General features: G+C 55.9%; 3 protein-coding genes across 3 annotated transcripts; 1 reads left to right on the top strand and 2 right to left on the bottom strand.

Annotated features, from left to right (window-relative positions):
• Positions 1–161: 161 nt before the first annotated feature.
• N656DRAFT_747632 (uncharacterized protein) lies at positions 162–4,979 on the top strand. Its single transcript, XM_064812943.1, has 4 exons — positions 162–621; positions 681–784; positions 847–3,120; positions 3,172–4,979. The coding sequence occupies exons 1-4, from the start codon at positions 324–326 to the stop codon at positions 4,930–4,932; spliced, it is 4,437 nt and encodes a 1,478-aa protein (XP_064672565.1). The 5' UTR covers positions 162–323; the 3' UTR covers positions 4,933–4,979.
• Positions 4,980–5,978: 999 nt separating this feature from the next.
• N656DRAFT_476169 (uncharacterized protein) lies at positions 5,979–11,370 on the bottom strand. Its single transcript, XM_064809780.1, has 5 exons — positions 10,602–11,370; positions 10,127–10,531; positions 6,845–9,757; positions 6,403–6,767; positions 5,979–6,343 (listed from the first exon to the last, which is right to left on the bottom strand). Exons 1-5 carry the CDS (start codon positions 11,205–11,207, stop codon positions 6,226–6,228), a joined length of 4,407 nt encoding a protein of 1,468 aa, XP_064672564.1. The 5' UTR covers positions 11,208–11,370; the 3' UTR covers positions 5,979–6,225.
• A 1,212-nt stretch (positions 11,371–12,582) lies between these two features.
• Positions 12,583–13,800, bottom strand: N656DRAFT_476029 (uncharacterized protein). Its single transcript, XM_064809779.1, has 3 exons — positions 13,209–13,800; positions 12,990–13,036; positions 12,583–12,911 (listed from the first exon to the last, which is right to left on the bottom strand). The coding sequence occupies exons 1-3, from the start codon at positions 13,509–13,511 to the stop codon at positions 12,719–12,721; spliced, it is 543 nt and encodes a 180-aa protein (XP_064672563.1). The 5' UTR covers positions 13,512–13,800; the 3' UTR covers positions 12,583–12,718.
• Between the last annotated feature and the right edge of the window lie 148 nt (positions 13,801–13,948).

Raw genomic sequence — 13,948 nt, 5'->3', positions numbered from 1 at the left:
CGTCTGCCAAGACTGAAACTGTGCAAGGGACAAGGGCCCCGTGTCAGAGACCAGGGTACGCGTGGGCTGACGCGCTAACACGCGAAAAGCGCGTCCACACACTGTAGTTAATCGCGTTTAATGGGTTCAACCCACTTCCTGTTCCCGCACTCCCCAATCCCAGATTGTTTTCCCTGGGATCAATGGACAACCAAGAGGTTCCCCAACGAAGATGATTTTCTGCCCTCATTGACACCCATAGAGAGCTCTCGGGGCACCCAATTGACCGGCAAAACCAAAAATAAGAAAGAAAAGGAAACCAGAACAAAGCAGACACAGAAAACATGCCCAAGGCTGCGAGCAAGAGAGAGCGGTTCGCCGAGCTTCGCGCGCTGCGCCAGGCCGGCAAGAAGAAGTTCGACACGTACGAGGTCGAAGAGGTCGAGGATCTCTACGAAGAGGTTGACGAGAACCAGTACAAGAAGATTGTACGAGACCGCCTCAACCAGGATGACTTTGTTGTCGACGACAATGGCGAAGGATATGCCGACGACGGCCGCGAGGAGTGGGACCGCGTGCCCACCTACGACTCTGAAAGCGACGATGACAATACCATGATAGTACGCGGCAAGGACCGCAAATGTAGGAGCACGCAGTGACCCAAACTTGTCTAGCCTATGCTGACTCTTCTCTCACGATAGCTAAGAAGCAGCGCGAGGAGGACCAGGCAAAACGGGATGCCAATGACAGGGACATCTCCGAGTATTTCACGAAAGGCGTAACCAAGTCACAGCCCAAGGCCAAGGTCTGTTACTCCCCTGGCCTATTCATGCCGCATGAACTTGCTTAGCTTACCCCTCTCCCCAGGTCGTCAAAACAGAAGACGACAAAAAGTTCCTTGACGACCTCCTGGGCGAGGTCGATGCCAACATTCCCGCTCCCTTACCCAGGATACCCAAGAAGAAAGACGGCTCGGCTGAGAAGAGGAAGACCCGCGCACTCTCCCCCTTCAGAGAAGTGCGACAACCAGTTGCCAAGAAGACAAAGGTGCTTGACAACAGGCTCTCTTCTCCTTTGATCGACGATACTGCCATGCTTCAAGATGACTTTATTCCGCCTGCCGAGGACGAGTTGCTCGCGGCACCCGACGTGGTTATGAGCGATCCCTTGCCCTCTTCCCCCGCAGCCAAAGTGGCAGAACGGAGGTCGCAGCCCCAGGTCGAGGTTGAGGAGGAGGAAGACGACGGCATGATGGAAGTCGGTCACGTCGGCACTGTTACTGCTGCTAGTGTCAACATTTCCGCCTCGCGACAAATCAAGAAGATCATCAAGCCTGATCCATATCCATCACCCGCGAGCTCGTCTCCAGTAAGAGCTCCCGACGCCGCCGTTGACTCTTCTTCCTGGAACGAGATCAACAAGAAGCTGAATGTCGTGAGCGGGCCACAAACCGAGGCCAGGACCATTGGCAAGATCGATTACCGGGATGCCATTGAAGAGGACGGGAGTCTCAACATGTTTTGGACCGACTACACTGAGGAGAACGGCAGTTTGTGTCTCTTTGGAAAGGTCCTTAACAAGAAGACGGGACGTCATGTCAGCTGCTTTGTCAAGATCGACAACATTCTGCGAAAGCTCTACTTCTTGCCCCGCAAACATCGAGTCAAGCACAAAGTGGAGACGAATGAGCAGGTTGAGATGATGGATGTCTACAACGAGGTTGACACCATCATGACCAAGATGAACGTCGGCATGTACAAGATCAAGGCTTGTAGTCGCAAGTACGCATTTGAACTGCCGGGGATTCCGGCAGAGGGTGAGTATTTGAAGCTGCTCTACCCCTACACTAAACCCGCCATCGAACTGGGCACCCAAGGCGAGACCTTCTCGCATGTATTCGGCACGAACACGGCTTTGTTTGAGCAATTTGTCCTCTGGAAGAGGATCAAGGGACCAGGCTGGTTGAAGATCCAGGATGCAGACTTTGGCGCGCTCAAAAACGCATCGCACTGCCGCCTCGAAGTCCTGGTGGAGCACCCCAACATGGTCACGGCTATGAGTGATTCAGACAGCGCCGACGCACCTCCGCTAACGATGATGAGTCTTGCGTTGCGCACCGTATTCAATGCCAAGGACAACAAACAAGAGGTCTTTGCCATCAGCGCAAGAATCTACGAGGACGTGTCCCTCAGCGACATGACCCCTGCCGATAAACTTCCCTGCCGGACTTTTACTGTGATCAGGCCACAGGGATCTGCGTTTCCGCTCGGCTTTGAAAGGATGGCCAATGAGAGAAAAATGGGACTTATCAAGCTGGTGAAGCAAGAGCAGGACATCTTGTCCTTCTTCTTGGCACAAGTCGATGTCGTTGACCCGGATGTGATCTTGGGGCATCAGCTGGAGGGCGTTGACTACAGCATCCTGCTGAATCGCCTCTACGAGAAGAAAACCCCGCAATGGTCTCGCCTCGGCCGGCTGAGGCGGTCTGCGTGGCCTGCGTCCATCGGCAAACTTGGTGGCAACGTGTTCACGGAACGCCGGATAATGGCCGGGCGTCTCCTCTGCGACCTCGCCAACGATGCCGGCAAATCCGTCATGTTCAAGTGCCAGTCATGGAGTCTGACAGAAATGTGCAGTCTCTATCTATCAGGCGACAACCATCGTCGGGATATTGATAACGACGCGGCCCTCAAGACGTGGGCAACGTCAAAGGAGGGCCTGATGGATTACCTATCGCATGCCGAGACAGACACCTACTTCATAGCCGCCTTGGCCTTCAGAACTCAGATCCTTCCTCTTACCCAGGTCCTCACCAATCTGGCAGGCAATTCCTGGGCAAGAACGCTTACAGGCACACGAGCCGAGCGTAATGAGTACATCTTGCTCCACGAGTTTCACAGGAATAAGTACATCTGCCCGGACAAGCAGCCCTACAAAGGGCGGCCACGCCTTGACGAGGAGAACCCCGAGGAAGAAGGTGTCGAAGGCAAGAAGAAAGACAAGTACAAGGGCGGCCTCGTATTCGAACCCGAGAAGGGTCTGTATGACAAGTTTGTGCTGGTCATGGATTTCAACTCTCTTTATCCATCCATTATCCAGGAGTTCAACATCTGCTTCACAACAGTTGATCGGACGACATTGGTAAGGTCTATTTCTGCGTCTGACAAGTCTGCTCGCTAACCTAGTGGCCAGTCTGATGACGAAGATGCGGTGCCAGCGGTCCCAACAACACAAGATCAGGGCATTCTCCCAAAACTCATCAAGACGCTAGTCGACTGGCGAAAACAAGTCAAACACCTAATGAAAGACAAGACCGCCACTCCGGAGCAGCTCGCAACCTGGGACATTAAGCAGCTTGCCCTGAAATTGACGGCCAACTCCATGTACGGTTGTCTGGGTTACACCAAGTCGCGTTTCTACGCCAGACCCCTTGCCGTACTCACCACCTACAAGGGCCGTGAGATTCTTCGCAGCACCAAGGAACTGGCCGAGAGCATGTCGCTGCAGGTCATCTACGGCGACACCGACTCCGTCATGATCAATGCTAACGTGGACAACGTCGCGGACGCGCTGAAGCTCGGCCGCGAGTTCAAATACGAAGTCAACAAGCGATACACCCGGCTTGAGATTGACATCGACAACATCTTCCGCCGCATTCTCCTGCAAGCCAAGAAGAAGTATGCTGCTGTGAGTCTCGTCGAGGTAAACGGCAAATGGATTGAGAAATTGGAAATCAAGGGCCTGGATATGAAGCGCCGAGAATACTGCCCCCTGTCACGAGAGATCTCGAAACGTCTCCTTGACGAAATTCTCTCGGGCGATGACACCGAGGCGTCTGTCCAGCGCATCCATGAGTACCTGCGCGAGATTACCGGCAAGATGCGCGAGCAAGCTATCCCACCGCAAAAGTACATTATCCTCACCCAGCTCGGCAAATCGCCCAAGGAGTATCCCAACGCGGACAGCATGCCACAAGTCCAGGTAGCCTTGCGCGAGATGGCGCGCGGCAAAACGATGCGCAAAGGGGACGTCGTCTCGTATATCATCACAGGCGACAGCAAGACAACCTCGGAGCCGGCCGCCAAACGCGCCTACACCCCACAGGACGTGCTCAAAGCCGACTCGGGTCTGGCTCCGGATGTGGAGTGGTACATTGGCAAGCAAATCTTCCCGCCCGTCGAACGGCTCTGCGCCAACATCGTCGGCACCTCAACCGCGCAGCTTGCTGAGAACCTCGGTCTCGACGTGCGACGGTACGCGAACAACGCCAACTCCTCCAGTTCGAGCAACTCCAACCCCCTCGACAGAATCCACCCGCTTGAGTCCCAAATTCCAGACCACATCCGCTTCGGCGACTGCGCGCGCCTCTCACTGCGCTGCCGCGCTTGCAAGACAAGCGCCCCGTTTGAAGGGCTGCTCGGCTCCGCCGACCGCGTGACGCCCGCCGGTGTGGCCTGCGCCAACCCCGCCTGCGGCGCCACCCTGCCGACCCTCTCTGTCGTCGCCCAAGTCGAGGCCGCCGTCCGCGCGCAAACGGCGCGCTACTACGAGGGCTGGCTCGTCTGTGACGATTCCAGCTGCGGCAACCGCACCCGCCAAATGACCGTCTACGGCACCCGCTGTTTGGGGCCCAAGGGTTTGGCGAGGGGGTGCCGGGGCATCATGCGCTACGAGATGGGCGAGCGCGAGATGTACAACCAGCTGGTCTACTTCCAGAGCCTGTTCGATGTCGACAAGGCCAAGGCGTTAGCGCTGGCCGGTGGGGACAATATTCAGGCTGGCGAAGGGGAGACGACTGCCGAGCGCAAGGTAAAAATCCTCGCGCTGGCGGAGCAGAATCGGAAGAGGTTCGAGACTGTCAAGGGGGTCGTGGATAAGTACCTGGATAAGTGTGGGTTCCGGTGTGTCGCCATGGCTTCCCTGTTCTCAAAGTTGGGGTTTGTGGCTGCTTGATCGGGGTAATCTTGGTTGGGTAGAGGGAACCTGTGTTGGACATGACTGTTTTCGCGTTTTAGCTGATCGGCGTTGAGAGCGTTTGGGATGACGTTTATGTGTTTACGCCTTTCTGTTGTCAATGGAACTTGATAGCATGTATGGTTGGTGTGCCTTCTTCTCCTGGGGAACAAGATTACTTGCAACGTGTCGGTACTGCATCGACAAAGTGATAATGTACGTGCATACGTATGTATGTGTGTAGATTAATAGTTGGAATAGGGGGTAGAAGCCCAGAAACCCGAATCGCTGAGGTAAAACAACCAAGTAGTTTAAAAGCACCGAATCGAACCTTTCCCTCCTTCCTCTAACCCACCCCCCCTTCTCCACCCTCCACCCTCCACCCTTTCCCATTTCCCATTTCCATTCAATTTCGGTTCATTCATCTCTAGCCTTTCCGTTCCCATTCCTGTACCCATCGACGTTCAAGTTCACGGTACACACATCACCATCGCCATCATCATCACCCACCATCCAGCTACCCTACGCACCCAAAGGGCACAGGACCAGGCCTACGGCCAGAAACTCAAACCACTGCAAGCAAACCCAGCAAAGGAGAGCAGCAGCAGCATCAATAGCAGCAGGTAGCAGGCAAACAAAATTAGAAGCATTTATGTGCACATACAGACCGACACAACCACTTTAGCATAAACACGAAAACAAGAAAACCAATGTTACAATCAACACAAGCAAGAGTCCCAGCGAAGAAAAAGGTGCCCTGTGTTCGTGTCTGAGTCAATCCCATCCTATCCCATCCCATCCCATGAGATAGATAAAAAGGGGCGGTACCTATACCCCCACTCCAGAGAGAAAGAAGCTAAAAAGTTTAGAAACCTCCGCGTGGCTAACAACACAGACGCAAGGAGAAGAAGAGGGGAAAAAGGGGGGGGGGGGGGGGGGAGAAATGAAAAGAAGAAGGGGGGAATTATCTCCGTGGACCATCTCTCTGATGGGGAAAGGATCTATCTTGATAGGTAGAAGAAAGAGGTATCATGAATCTGATGGTGAGAGTAAAGTAGCAAGTAGTAGTAGTTAGGGGGAAGCGCCCAACTTTTTTGCACAAAACCCACAACACTGGAATAACACAAAAGCAATTTTTTGGCTCGCGCGAACCCACACACCCCGCAAATGCAAACTGACTCGGAAAAAAGAACCCGCCCGGTCTATGCATGAGATCATGAATGCAAGACACCGTTGTTGTCAACTAATGGAAAGACCACCCCCCGCCCCTCAGCGAGCGCTTCAGCAGCCCATTCAATCCTCCTTCTTGTTTTCGCCAGCCGCCACCGTGTCTAGGGTCGCCTTGGACAGCGCTGGCGACGCGGCGGTCGACGGAGGGGAGCCCGGGTGGTCTCCGGTATCGGCGAGCAGTCTGGAATGTCCCAGTTAGCTAAGGGTTAATGGATGGATTGAGTGAAAACAAAGACTTACCCAAATGCATTTGTATGCGCGACTGAGTCACGGTCACGGGTGGGCGGCGTCCCAGTGCGGGAAGAAGCGCCCGAGTCCTCGCCAGCACGACTGAAAGCACCGCCGGGGCCGCCCATGCGCCGGCCGCTGCTGCTACGCGAGGCGAACATCGACGTCGGACCGCCAAGCGAGGGGTTCTGGCTCGATGTGCGGCTCGATGATCCCTTGAGCCGCCGGAGGTCGTCCATACCGACCTGGTTAGGAGTGGGGTTGCTGTACGGGAAGTTTCTCGAGTCCCCCCGACCACCGGTCGGCCGGCCCCCAGGACCGCCACGCTGGCTGCTGCGCGCGCTCTCCGCTGCTTTCTGGGCAGCCGCTGCTTCGGCCTGTGGTGTCCAAGTCAGCATCTTGATAAACAAAAATCTACGCATGAAGTCAGGTGGCATGGGGAAGTTAGACGTACCTCAGCCCGAACTTCCTCAAGAGTCTTGGGGCCCTTATTCGCCTCCTTGGAGACCCAACCGGCCTTGCGCAGATCAACAATGTCCATGAGCATGAACTTGAGACGACTAGGCAGCCCAGGAAGTTGAATAATGGAGTTGATGCGCTGGAAGTAAGCCTCCATCAAGGCCCGTTCCTTCTCGCCCTTGTCGGGGGCGTCCAGATTGCCACCGATAGTCCTCAACAGCTTGGTAAGAGACTCAATCTCGGCCTCGTCAGGCACCCCGGTAAATTCGAGCAGCTTGCGCACGCACTCATGCATGATGCGCTCCGTGAGCATGTTGAGCTTGTAGAGCTCGCCGATGAACTGGACAAGACCTAATCCACGCCGCTTGGCGGCCGCGGCGGCGTAGTACTCGTCAGACAACAAAGTTGCCTGCTTGTCCTCTCCTTCCTTGGGTTGAGGCAAGTTGACCTTCCAGCCACGCTCAAATTCTACCTGGCATCTGTTCAACAGATACTTGCGGAAAAGGGCGGGGCCGGAAACCACATTGCCATTCTTGTCGAGGATGCTCTCGTCACGAATCTCCGGATTAATCGTGTCAAGCATGCGCCTGCAGAACCTGGCATACATGCCTGCCCAGTGGGCCTCGTCAGTGGCCTTCTCGAACGTTAGTTGGATAACCTGCCGCAGTGTGCGACCGTCCTGCTCGTTCTTGGACTGTCCGGCGATTTCAAGGATCTGATCCGAGATCCTGTCGAAGTTCTCAGGTGTCATCTTGTTCAGCGCTCCCTTGACCTTGCGCTGCACCGTCTCAGGATCAAGATGTCCTGCCGGGGCTTGGGCAGTCTTGTTGACAAGGCTCATCGGCTTCCAGCCTGATGCCGACACAGTGATGGGCTTAACTTCTTGGCCAGCGGTAAGCGGCATGTTCTTAGCAGCCTGTACCTCCTTGGCGTTGCTGTGATTCTTTCTGCTCTCATTCCCACGTCTGCTGCCGGTCCGGGGTGAAGGCAAGCCTCCGGGACCAAAAGAAGGTGTCCTGCTCATCTGGCCGGGGAAGCCACCCGCGCGGTTGAAGGAAGCCATAGAGCCCATACCGGGTCTTGACATGTTGCCTTGAGACATGGCGAACCTGTCATCCGAGGTACTTCCCGGCGGTAAAGTTCTTGCCGCCGCGAACTGGCCCATGGGACCGGGAGGGAAAACGGATGAGGAGCCGCCCCGTGAGGCTTGTCTGCCGGAACCGCCGCCCGGAGTCCGAGCAGAGGCGGAACGGGAGCCGTCCGAATCTCCAATGAGAGCCTTGACCTGCTGGTGGAATTCCAATGACGGCTGCTCAGTGAAGACCTTCTGGAACTGCAGAAGGAACTGTGCGTCGTACTTGAAGATCTTGCCCTTCTTATGGACCGCAGCATTAAGGGCGGGGTTAGGCGAGGCGATGCCTTCGGGGTAGATATTGTATTCCACCGCGGGCAAGAAACGGGCGGAACGGAGGGACTGAAGCGCCGCGCTCGGTTGAGGCGCCTCAACCGGCGTCGTCTTGAGAGGTGTCAAATTGAGAGGGCCAGGCCTGCTCTTGAACTTGTCGGCACTTGGTTTGGCGCTTACGCCTGAGCTTGTATCGGCGGGGCTGCCTGGCTTCTCAACCGTCTCCTTCTTTTCGGACAGTTTCAAATCGTCAATCTTCTTCGAGAGAAGCTCCGAGATCGACTCCGTCTGACCCTTGGCCTCGTTCTCCTTGCGCCGGCGCTCGCGCTCCTCCTCGAGCCTCTCCATCTCTCGCTCTTGCTCGCGAAGCCTCCGATCGTTCTCAGCAGAATCGAGTTTCTCGGCCTCGCGGCGCTTCTTCTCTTCCTCCTGCTGGGCCTTCTTCCTGGCCGATATCTCTTCTTGCTCCTTCTCACGGCGAGCGTCCTCCTCTTCCATCTCGCGGATCATGCGCTCGAGTTCCTCTTCAGACATCTTGGAAGGGTCGGGAGGCGCATCCTGCTTCTTCTGCTCCTGAGGAGCATCCGCGGCGGGCGCGGTAGCCTCGGCTTTGACCTTGGCATCTTCCTGGGCCTTAGCCTCTGCCTGGGCCTTAGCCTCCGCTTCTGCCTTAGCCTTGGCCTCTGCCTCTGCCTTCTCTTTCGCCTTGGCCTCTTCAGCAGCCTTGGCCTCTTCAGCCGCTTTCCTCTCAGCCTCAAGACGCTCTTCCTCCTTCCGCCGCTCCTCCTTAGCCCTTTCTTCCGCGGCAGCCTTTTCGGCAGCCTCCTTTTCGGCGGCGGCCTTCTCAGCAGCGGCCTTCTCAGCAGCAGCTTTCTCTCCCGCCGCCTTGGCAGCCTCGTCCTCCTTTGCCTTGGCATCAGAGGGGACGTCTGCTGTCTTCCGCACTAGGTCCTTGAACTCGTTCCGTACCTGCTCTGCTGTCTTGTTGGTTGTAGTGCTGTCAGTCCGCCCGTGGGATGGCGTCGCGGACTTAGGCGGTGGTGTGGGGCTCGAGGCAATAACGGGAGGGGTCTTGGACTGTTGGATGCCTGGAGACGGCGAGGCCGGGGTCTTCCTCGCAGCAGCCAAGTCGACAACGTTACCTTCTTCATCTTTAATCACAATCGCTGCGCTCCGTTTGGGTGGCCGAGAGAAGGTCGAAGACGACACAATCGCTGGGGGTGCCGCCTGAGCCGGGCGCTGCTGCGGAGTGCCTTGGGCGATGACGGGGGCTTGGTTTTGTCCGGTGCTCGACACGGGCCGGTCCGAAACCTGTGAGGCGTTACGAGACATAGGGGGAGCAGCCGGCTGACCCGGCCCATAAGGGGGAGGGACAAACTGCGGGTGAGCAGTTGGTGCGAATTGAGGATGCTGTCCCATGTACGGCATCTGCTGCATCTGCTGGTTGCCGTATGGCGGGTAGCCCATGCGGAACTCGGGCGGCATGCCATAAGCAGGGGGCATCTGTGTTTTGTTTGCGGTTAGCAGTTTCTCAAAAGCACCACTTTCTGGTGACAAATCTAGAGGTCCCATGAGAGGAGGGGCAAGCATCGGCACGGGACGGCCCGGCTGAAAACTGTAGTAGGCAGGAGGGCCATTGTGATACTCTGGCTGAGTAGTCCCGCCGTCGAAATCCTGCTGACACTCCACCGCCGGGTCCCAACGCTTGCTGTGGCGCCGCGACCTATTGGTGAATTCCGTGTCTGTCTGTTTGTGTGAAGCGCCGGGAGCTCGCAGATGAGGATGAGCCTTCTCCGAGTCCCGACGCGTGCCTTTGTTCTTCTTGTAGGATTTGAATGTGGAATGATCGCTGACAATAATAGGGGACTTTACTTGTTGTGGGTACATGTTTGGATAGAAGTGTGGGCCAGGAGGACCCATCGCGGGAGGAATGGCAGGTGTGCCATGAGACATGGTTGGAGTAGCGGCTGGGCTGGCTCGAGGTGGTTGCGGTGAGTTGGGGAACTGCTGCATTCCGCCGCGGCCTTGATGATAAGGCGGCACGCCGCCGCGGCCCGCGCTGTTGCCGGAGAAGTTCCGCCCGGGAGGGTAGCCCATGTTGGAGTTGTTATATTGTGGGTTATAATTCCCGCGTCCGCGACCTTGGCCCTGGTACCCACCACGGCCGTGGCTTGGACCGCCATGGCCGACACCCTCACCATGGCTGGATACCTGGGAATCGCGTCGAGCATGGGGGCTTTGGCCCATAGCGACTGGGTTATGTTGCTTCATGTGACGCTAGCACGGGCATTAGCAATCGAGCTGGAGCCAGAAATCGGTGGCAAGCAGGAGAGGAAAAAACACTCACATCGTTATCACCCGGAAAGCTTCCGAAGGTGGGAGGCGGCACTTGCGTCATTGACGGAGCCCGCTGACCGCCGCTCTGCTGCGGAATCTGGGGGATGGGTGAGGGCGAATTTGCCGGAGATGGAATCCTGGGGTTTCCGCTTCCGGGAATGGGAATCGGCGCAGCACCACCTATCTGGGGTGTGCTATGGGCGACAGCAGGGGAGCCGTCGAAGCCAAACCTAATTGAGTCGCGGCCGCCGACGGGACCGCCGTTTGCAATGTGGCTGGCCGGGGCATTAGCGCTGATGGTGACCGAGCTCTTCCGAGCGTGGTCGGCTGCTCCGCCGTTGGCGATTGAGCTGCCACGGGCGACAGGTGGAGCTGCGACGGGAATCGCTGGTGTAATGTTGGGTCTGCCGTTCAGCGGCGGGCCAGCTGAGGGCTTGCCATTCTGGGCAGCAGCTGCAGAAGAACCAACCACCACGGGCGGGTGAGAGCCCGTCGCGATCAGCGGCGTCGATGTAGGCTTCTTGTTCGCACCGGCTGCGGAAGCATACGACGGGGCTGCGGGAGCTGAGGGGGTTGACGCCGGGTTTTGGTTCGATTGACCCGCAGTGGAAGTCATAAGGGGAATCTGGTGACTCGAAAGCCTTGTCGGTTTCTCGTGGATTGCGCGGATAGTTGTTTTCGGGGGAGGGGAGTGATTTGCAGAGACGAGATGCCGGGTTCAATTGCACGTCGAATCTCGGATCCGTCGTGATCGCGCAGACAGAAATGAATGTTTGTCTGGCGCAAGATTTCCCTGTCTCGGCCTGTGGTTTTTTTCTAAGCACCTAGTATGTCGCTGGCACTCGATGATTCGGGTGGTTGGGCGACTAAAACACTGCGGTCAAAGAGTGTGAAAAGGTTGGCGCAATGAAGAAAAAAAAACTGTCGAGGCGACCGGCAAGACTAAGATTTCCGTGGGGCCCAAGGCTCTCGCAAAGTCCCGATTAAGAGCGGAGAGGGGGAGATGTATCTCTCTGTTTCTCTGGATATGAAATCCGAGGAGAGAAATACACGCAATATTATGTGTGAAAACAAGGGAATCCGTCGATCCGAGACAGATTTCTCCTTGATGATTTTCACAAAGGTGATTGTGGAAGGGTGGTGGGAGGAAAAAACGGATAAGGGAATTGCAAGAAAATTTTTGAGCGTGCTGCTCTGGGGATGGCGAAGGAAGGGGGATGGGGTGTGGGGGGGGGCCTGGAAGGAGGGTGTGTGCGCTGGGGCAAGGCCTGGTTTACAAGAGAGGTGGCACCGGGAAAGTTGTGTACCGACCAACCTGTAAATTGCGGGTTGCGGTACCTACACCACCTGCTTCGGTCACCAATACATCCACCACCACCACCCGTCACCCACTAAGCCAGTAACTAGGTAATAAATCACTAAATCAGTCGCGTATGCTAAGGTGTCAAGCATGCAACAAGCGCGCCGCTGGATCGATAGATTGAGCAGAGGAAGGATATCCTGTAATGTACGGAGTAACGGCACGGCTGCTTTTTCGCCAGCTCAGTTACTTTGTCATAGGAGGGCAAACTGCGCCATCAGAATCGTCTAATACTTAGGTGTACATACAGTGCCGTACAGCACGTTACAGTAAGTACCTCCTGTGGGTGGTGCATTGGAGGGACACAAGGCATGAGAACCAGCACAACGCTTGACGGGATATAAAAGCATGCGCATACGCTCCTCGAAGGGCGGACAAAAAACTGATTTCGCGATCCTCCTCTCCTGTCTGCCATGGCAGCGTCGCAGCCACCAACATGCCTGATTAACATGTGCAACTTCGTCCGTGCTCGTCCGGGTGATGGCCACCAGCACATGGACCACTCACAGCCTATAGTTCGTAATCACATACCTCCGTACTGTATGTACAGTGCTGGACAATACCTACCTAACCTACCACTTTGCGTAGGTGAAGGACTGATTCAACCTAAACCGCATCAGCTGGGCCGACGGGAATTAGACACGACGAATCTAGGCAGAGCTTCTTCCAAAAAGGACGGCCTCGCGGCCTGAGGTGCCGGTTGCAGAACATCCCAACCCGTCAGAAAGGCAAGCCAGGGGTCAGTCGCATTATCGCTCTGAAGCTTCCTATTGTCTTTGCTCTCCCCTCGAACTATCCTTTATGCTCCATGTGCCAACGTTATTCTTTGTCGACGGAAACCTTGGCGGGCCCGGAAGCCTCGAACGATCAATCAGTGCGAGCAGGGGCATCCATTCTCGTGGTCCTGATGTTTCATCGACCACCTGGGTTCGCAAAACGATGCCCCAAGATAGGTAGCTGCTGACGCTGGTTAGTTTGGTACAATAGAAGAGCTCGAACCGATCTTGAAGCATAACAGCAAGAAGATGTTACACTAACAATACAAGCCCCGGTACATACCGGAAAGCGTTGAATGTAAGGGTCGACTAAACTTATTAGCGATGATCGACTGGAGAAAAACGGGCTGGTGGAGCGGGCGAACGAGGCTGATCGCTCCACACCCACCTGTGGACTAGATCTGGAACCACGGAAGCAAAGTTGGCGGGGAAATCCTGCCCGGTACAGGTGGGCATCGCAAAGTGCCTACTAACCACGTACCAGTCGGAATAATGGTGGCCAGGAAAATGGCCTGCTCTTTGCGGATAATATGGGCTGTATGGACGCTCTCGGGCGCGATGCAAGTACGCATTGGGCAGCGCTGTACCCTTCTTGGCTTGCACCGGGTCGTGGTGGATACCTTGCCCTATTCAAGGACCCTAGATTGTGCGACGGAAGGCGGCACCCGGATACCGAAGTCTTTCTTCTATGCATACATTTACAGAGCAGTTCGCTTTTATTACCCGGAACATACTCCATACACGATGTCGGATGGCAATCTGCAGTCATAAAGTTGTCTTCCATGACTCAATGAGCGGAAGGTGCGGGTATCTAGGGACAAGGAGCTGTCATGACGCCCAACAGCGGAAAGAGCGAGATGTATCTTACTTAGGCGCTCTTTCCAAGGTGGCAAGGCGTTTCCGTTCGTTTCGACTTGCTAGTGCCAGCCGTCTTCATTTCTCTCTCCCAGTGACCTTTACAGGCTGTGTTTGGCGGATTGGGCAGTTCCCGTCTTAGTGTACGCCTAGGCCTCGCGGACGAACATCGACCAGCCGCAACGGCTCCAACGGACTGCCCAATCGACGAAGCGAAAGGTAAGCCAGCAAGCTACCAATCGATGCTGCAGATCAGTGCGCCTCGAAGACTCTGACTCACTCGGGTCTGACACAGTGGGCTGTTCGCAGAGTCAGAGTTACTACCACAGTAGGTTTACTGGTAGGTGGTGTTCGCAACTGAAATAG

This window comes from Canariomyces notabilis (genome assembly GCF_033297395.1).
Source record: "Canariomyces notabilis strain CBS 508.74 unplaced genomic scaffold N656scaffold_4, whole genome shotgun sequence".
Lineage (NCBI taxonomy): Eukaryota > Fungi > Ascomycota > Sordariomycetes > Sordariales > Chaetomiaceae > Canariomyces > Canariomyces notabilis.
The sequence above is the reverse complement of the archived record's forward strand: the minus strand, read 5'-3'. Positions and strand labels throughout refer to the sequence as shown.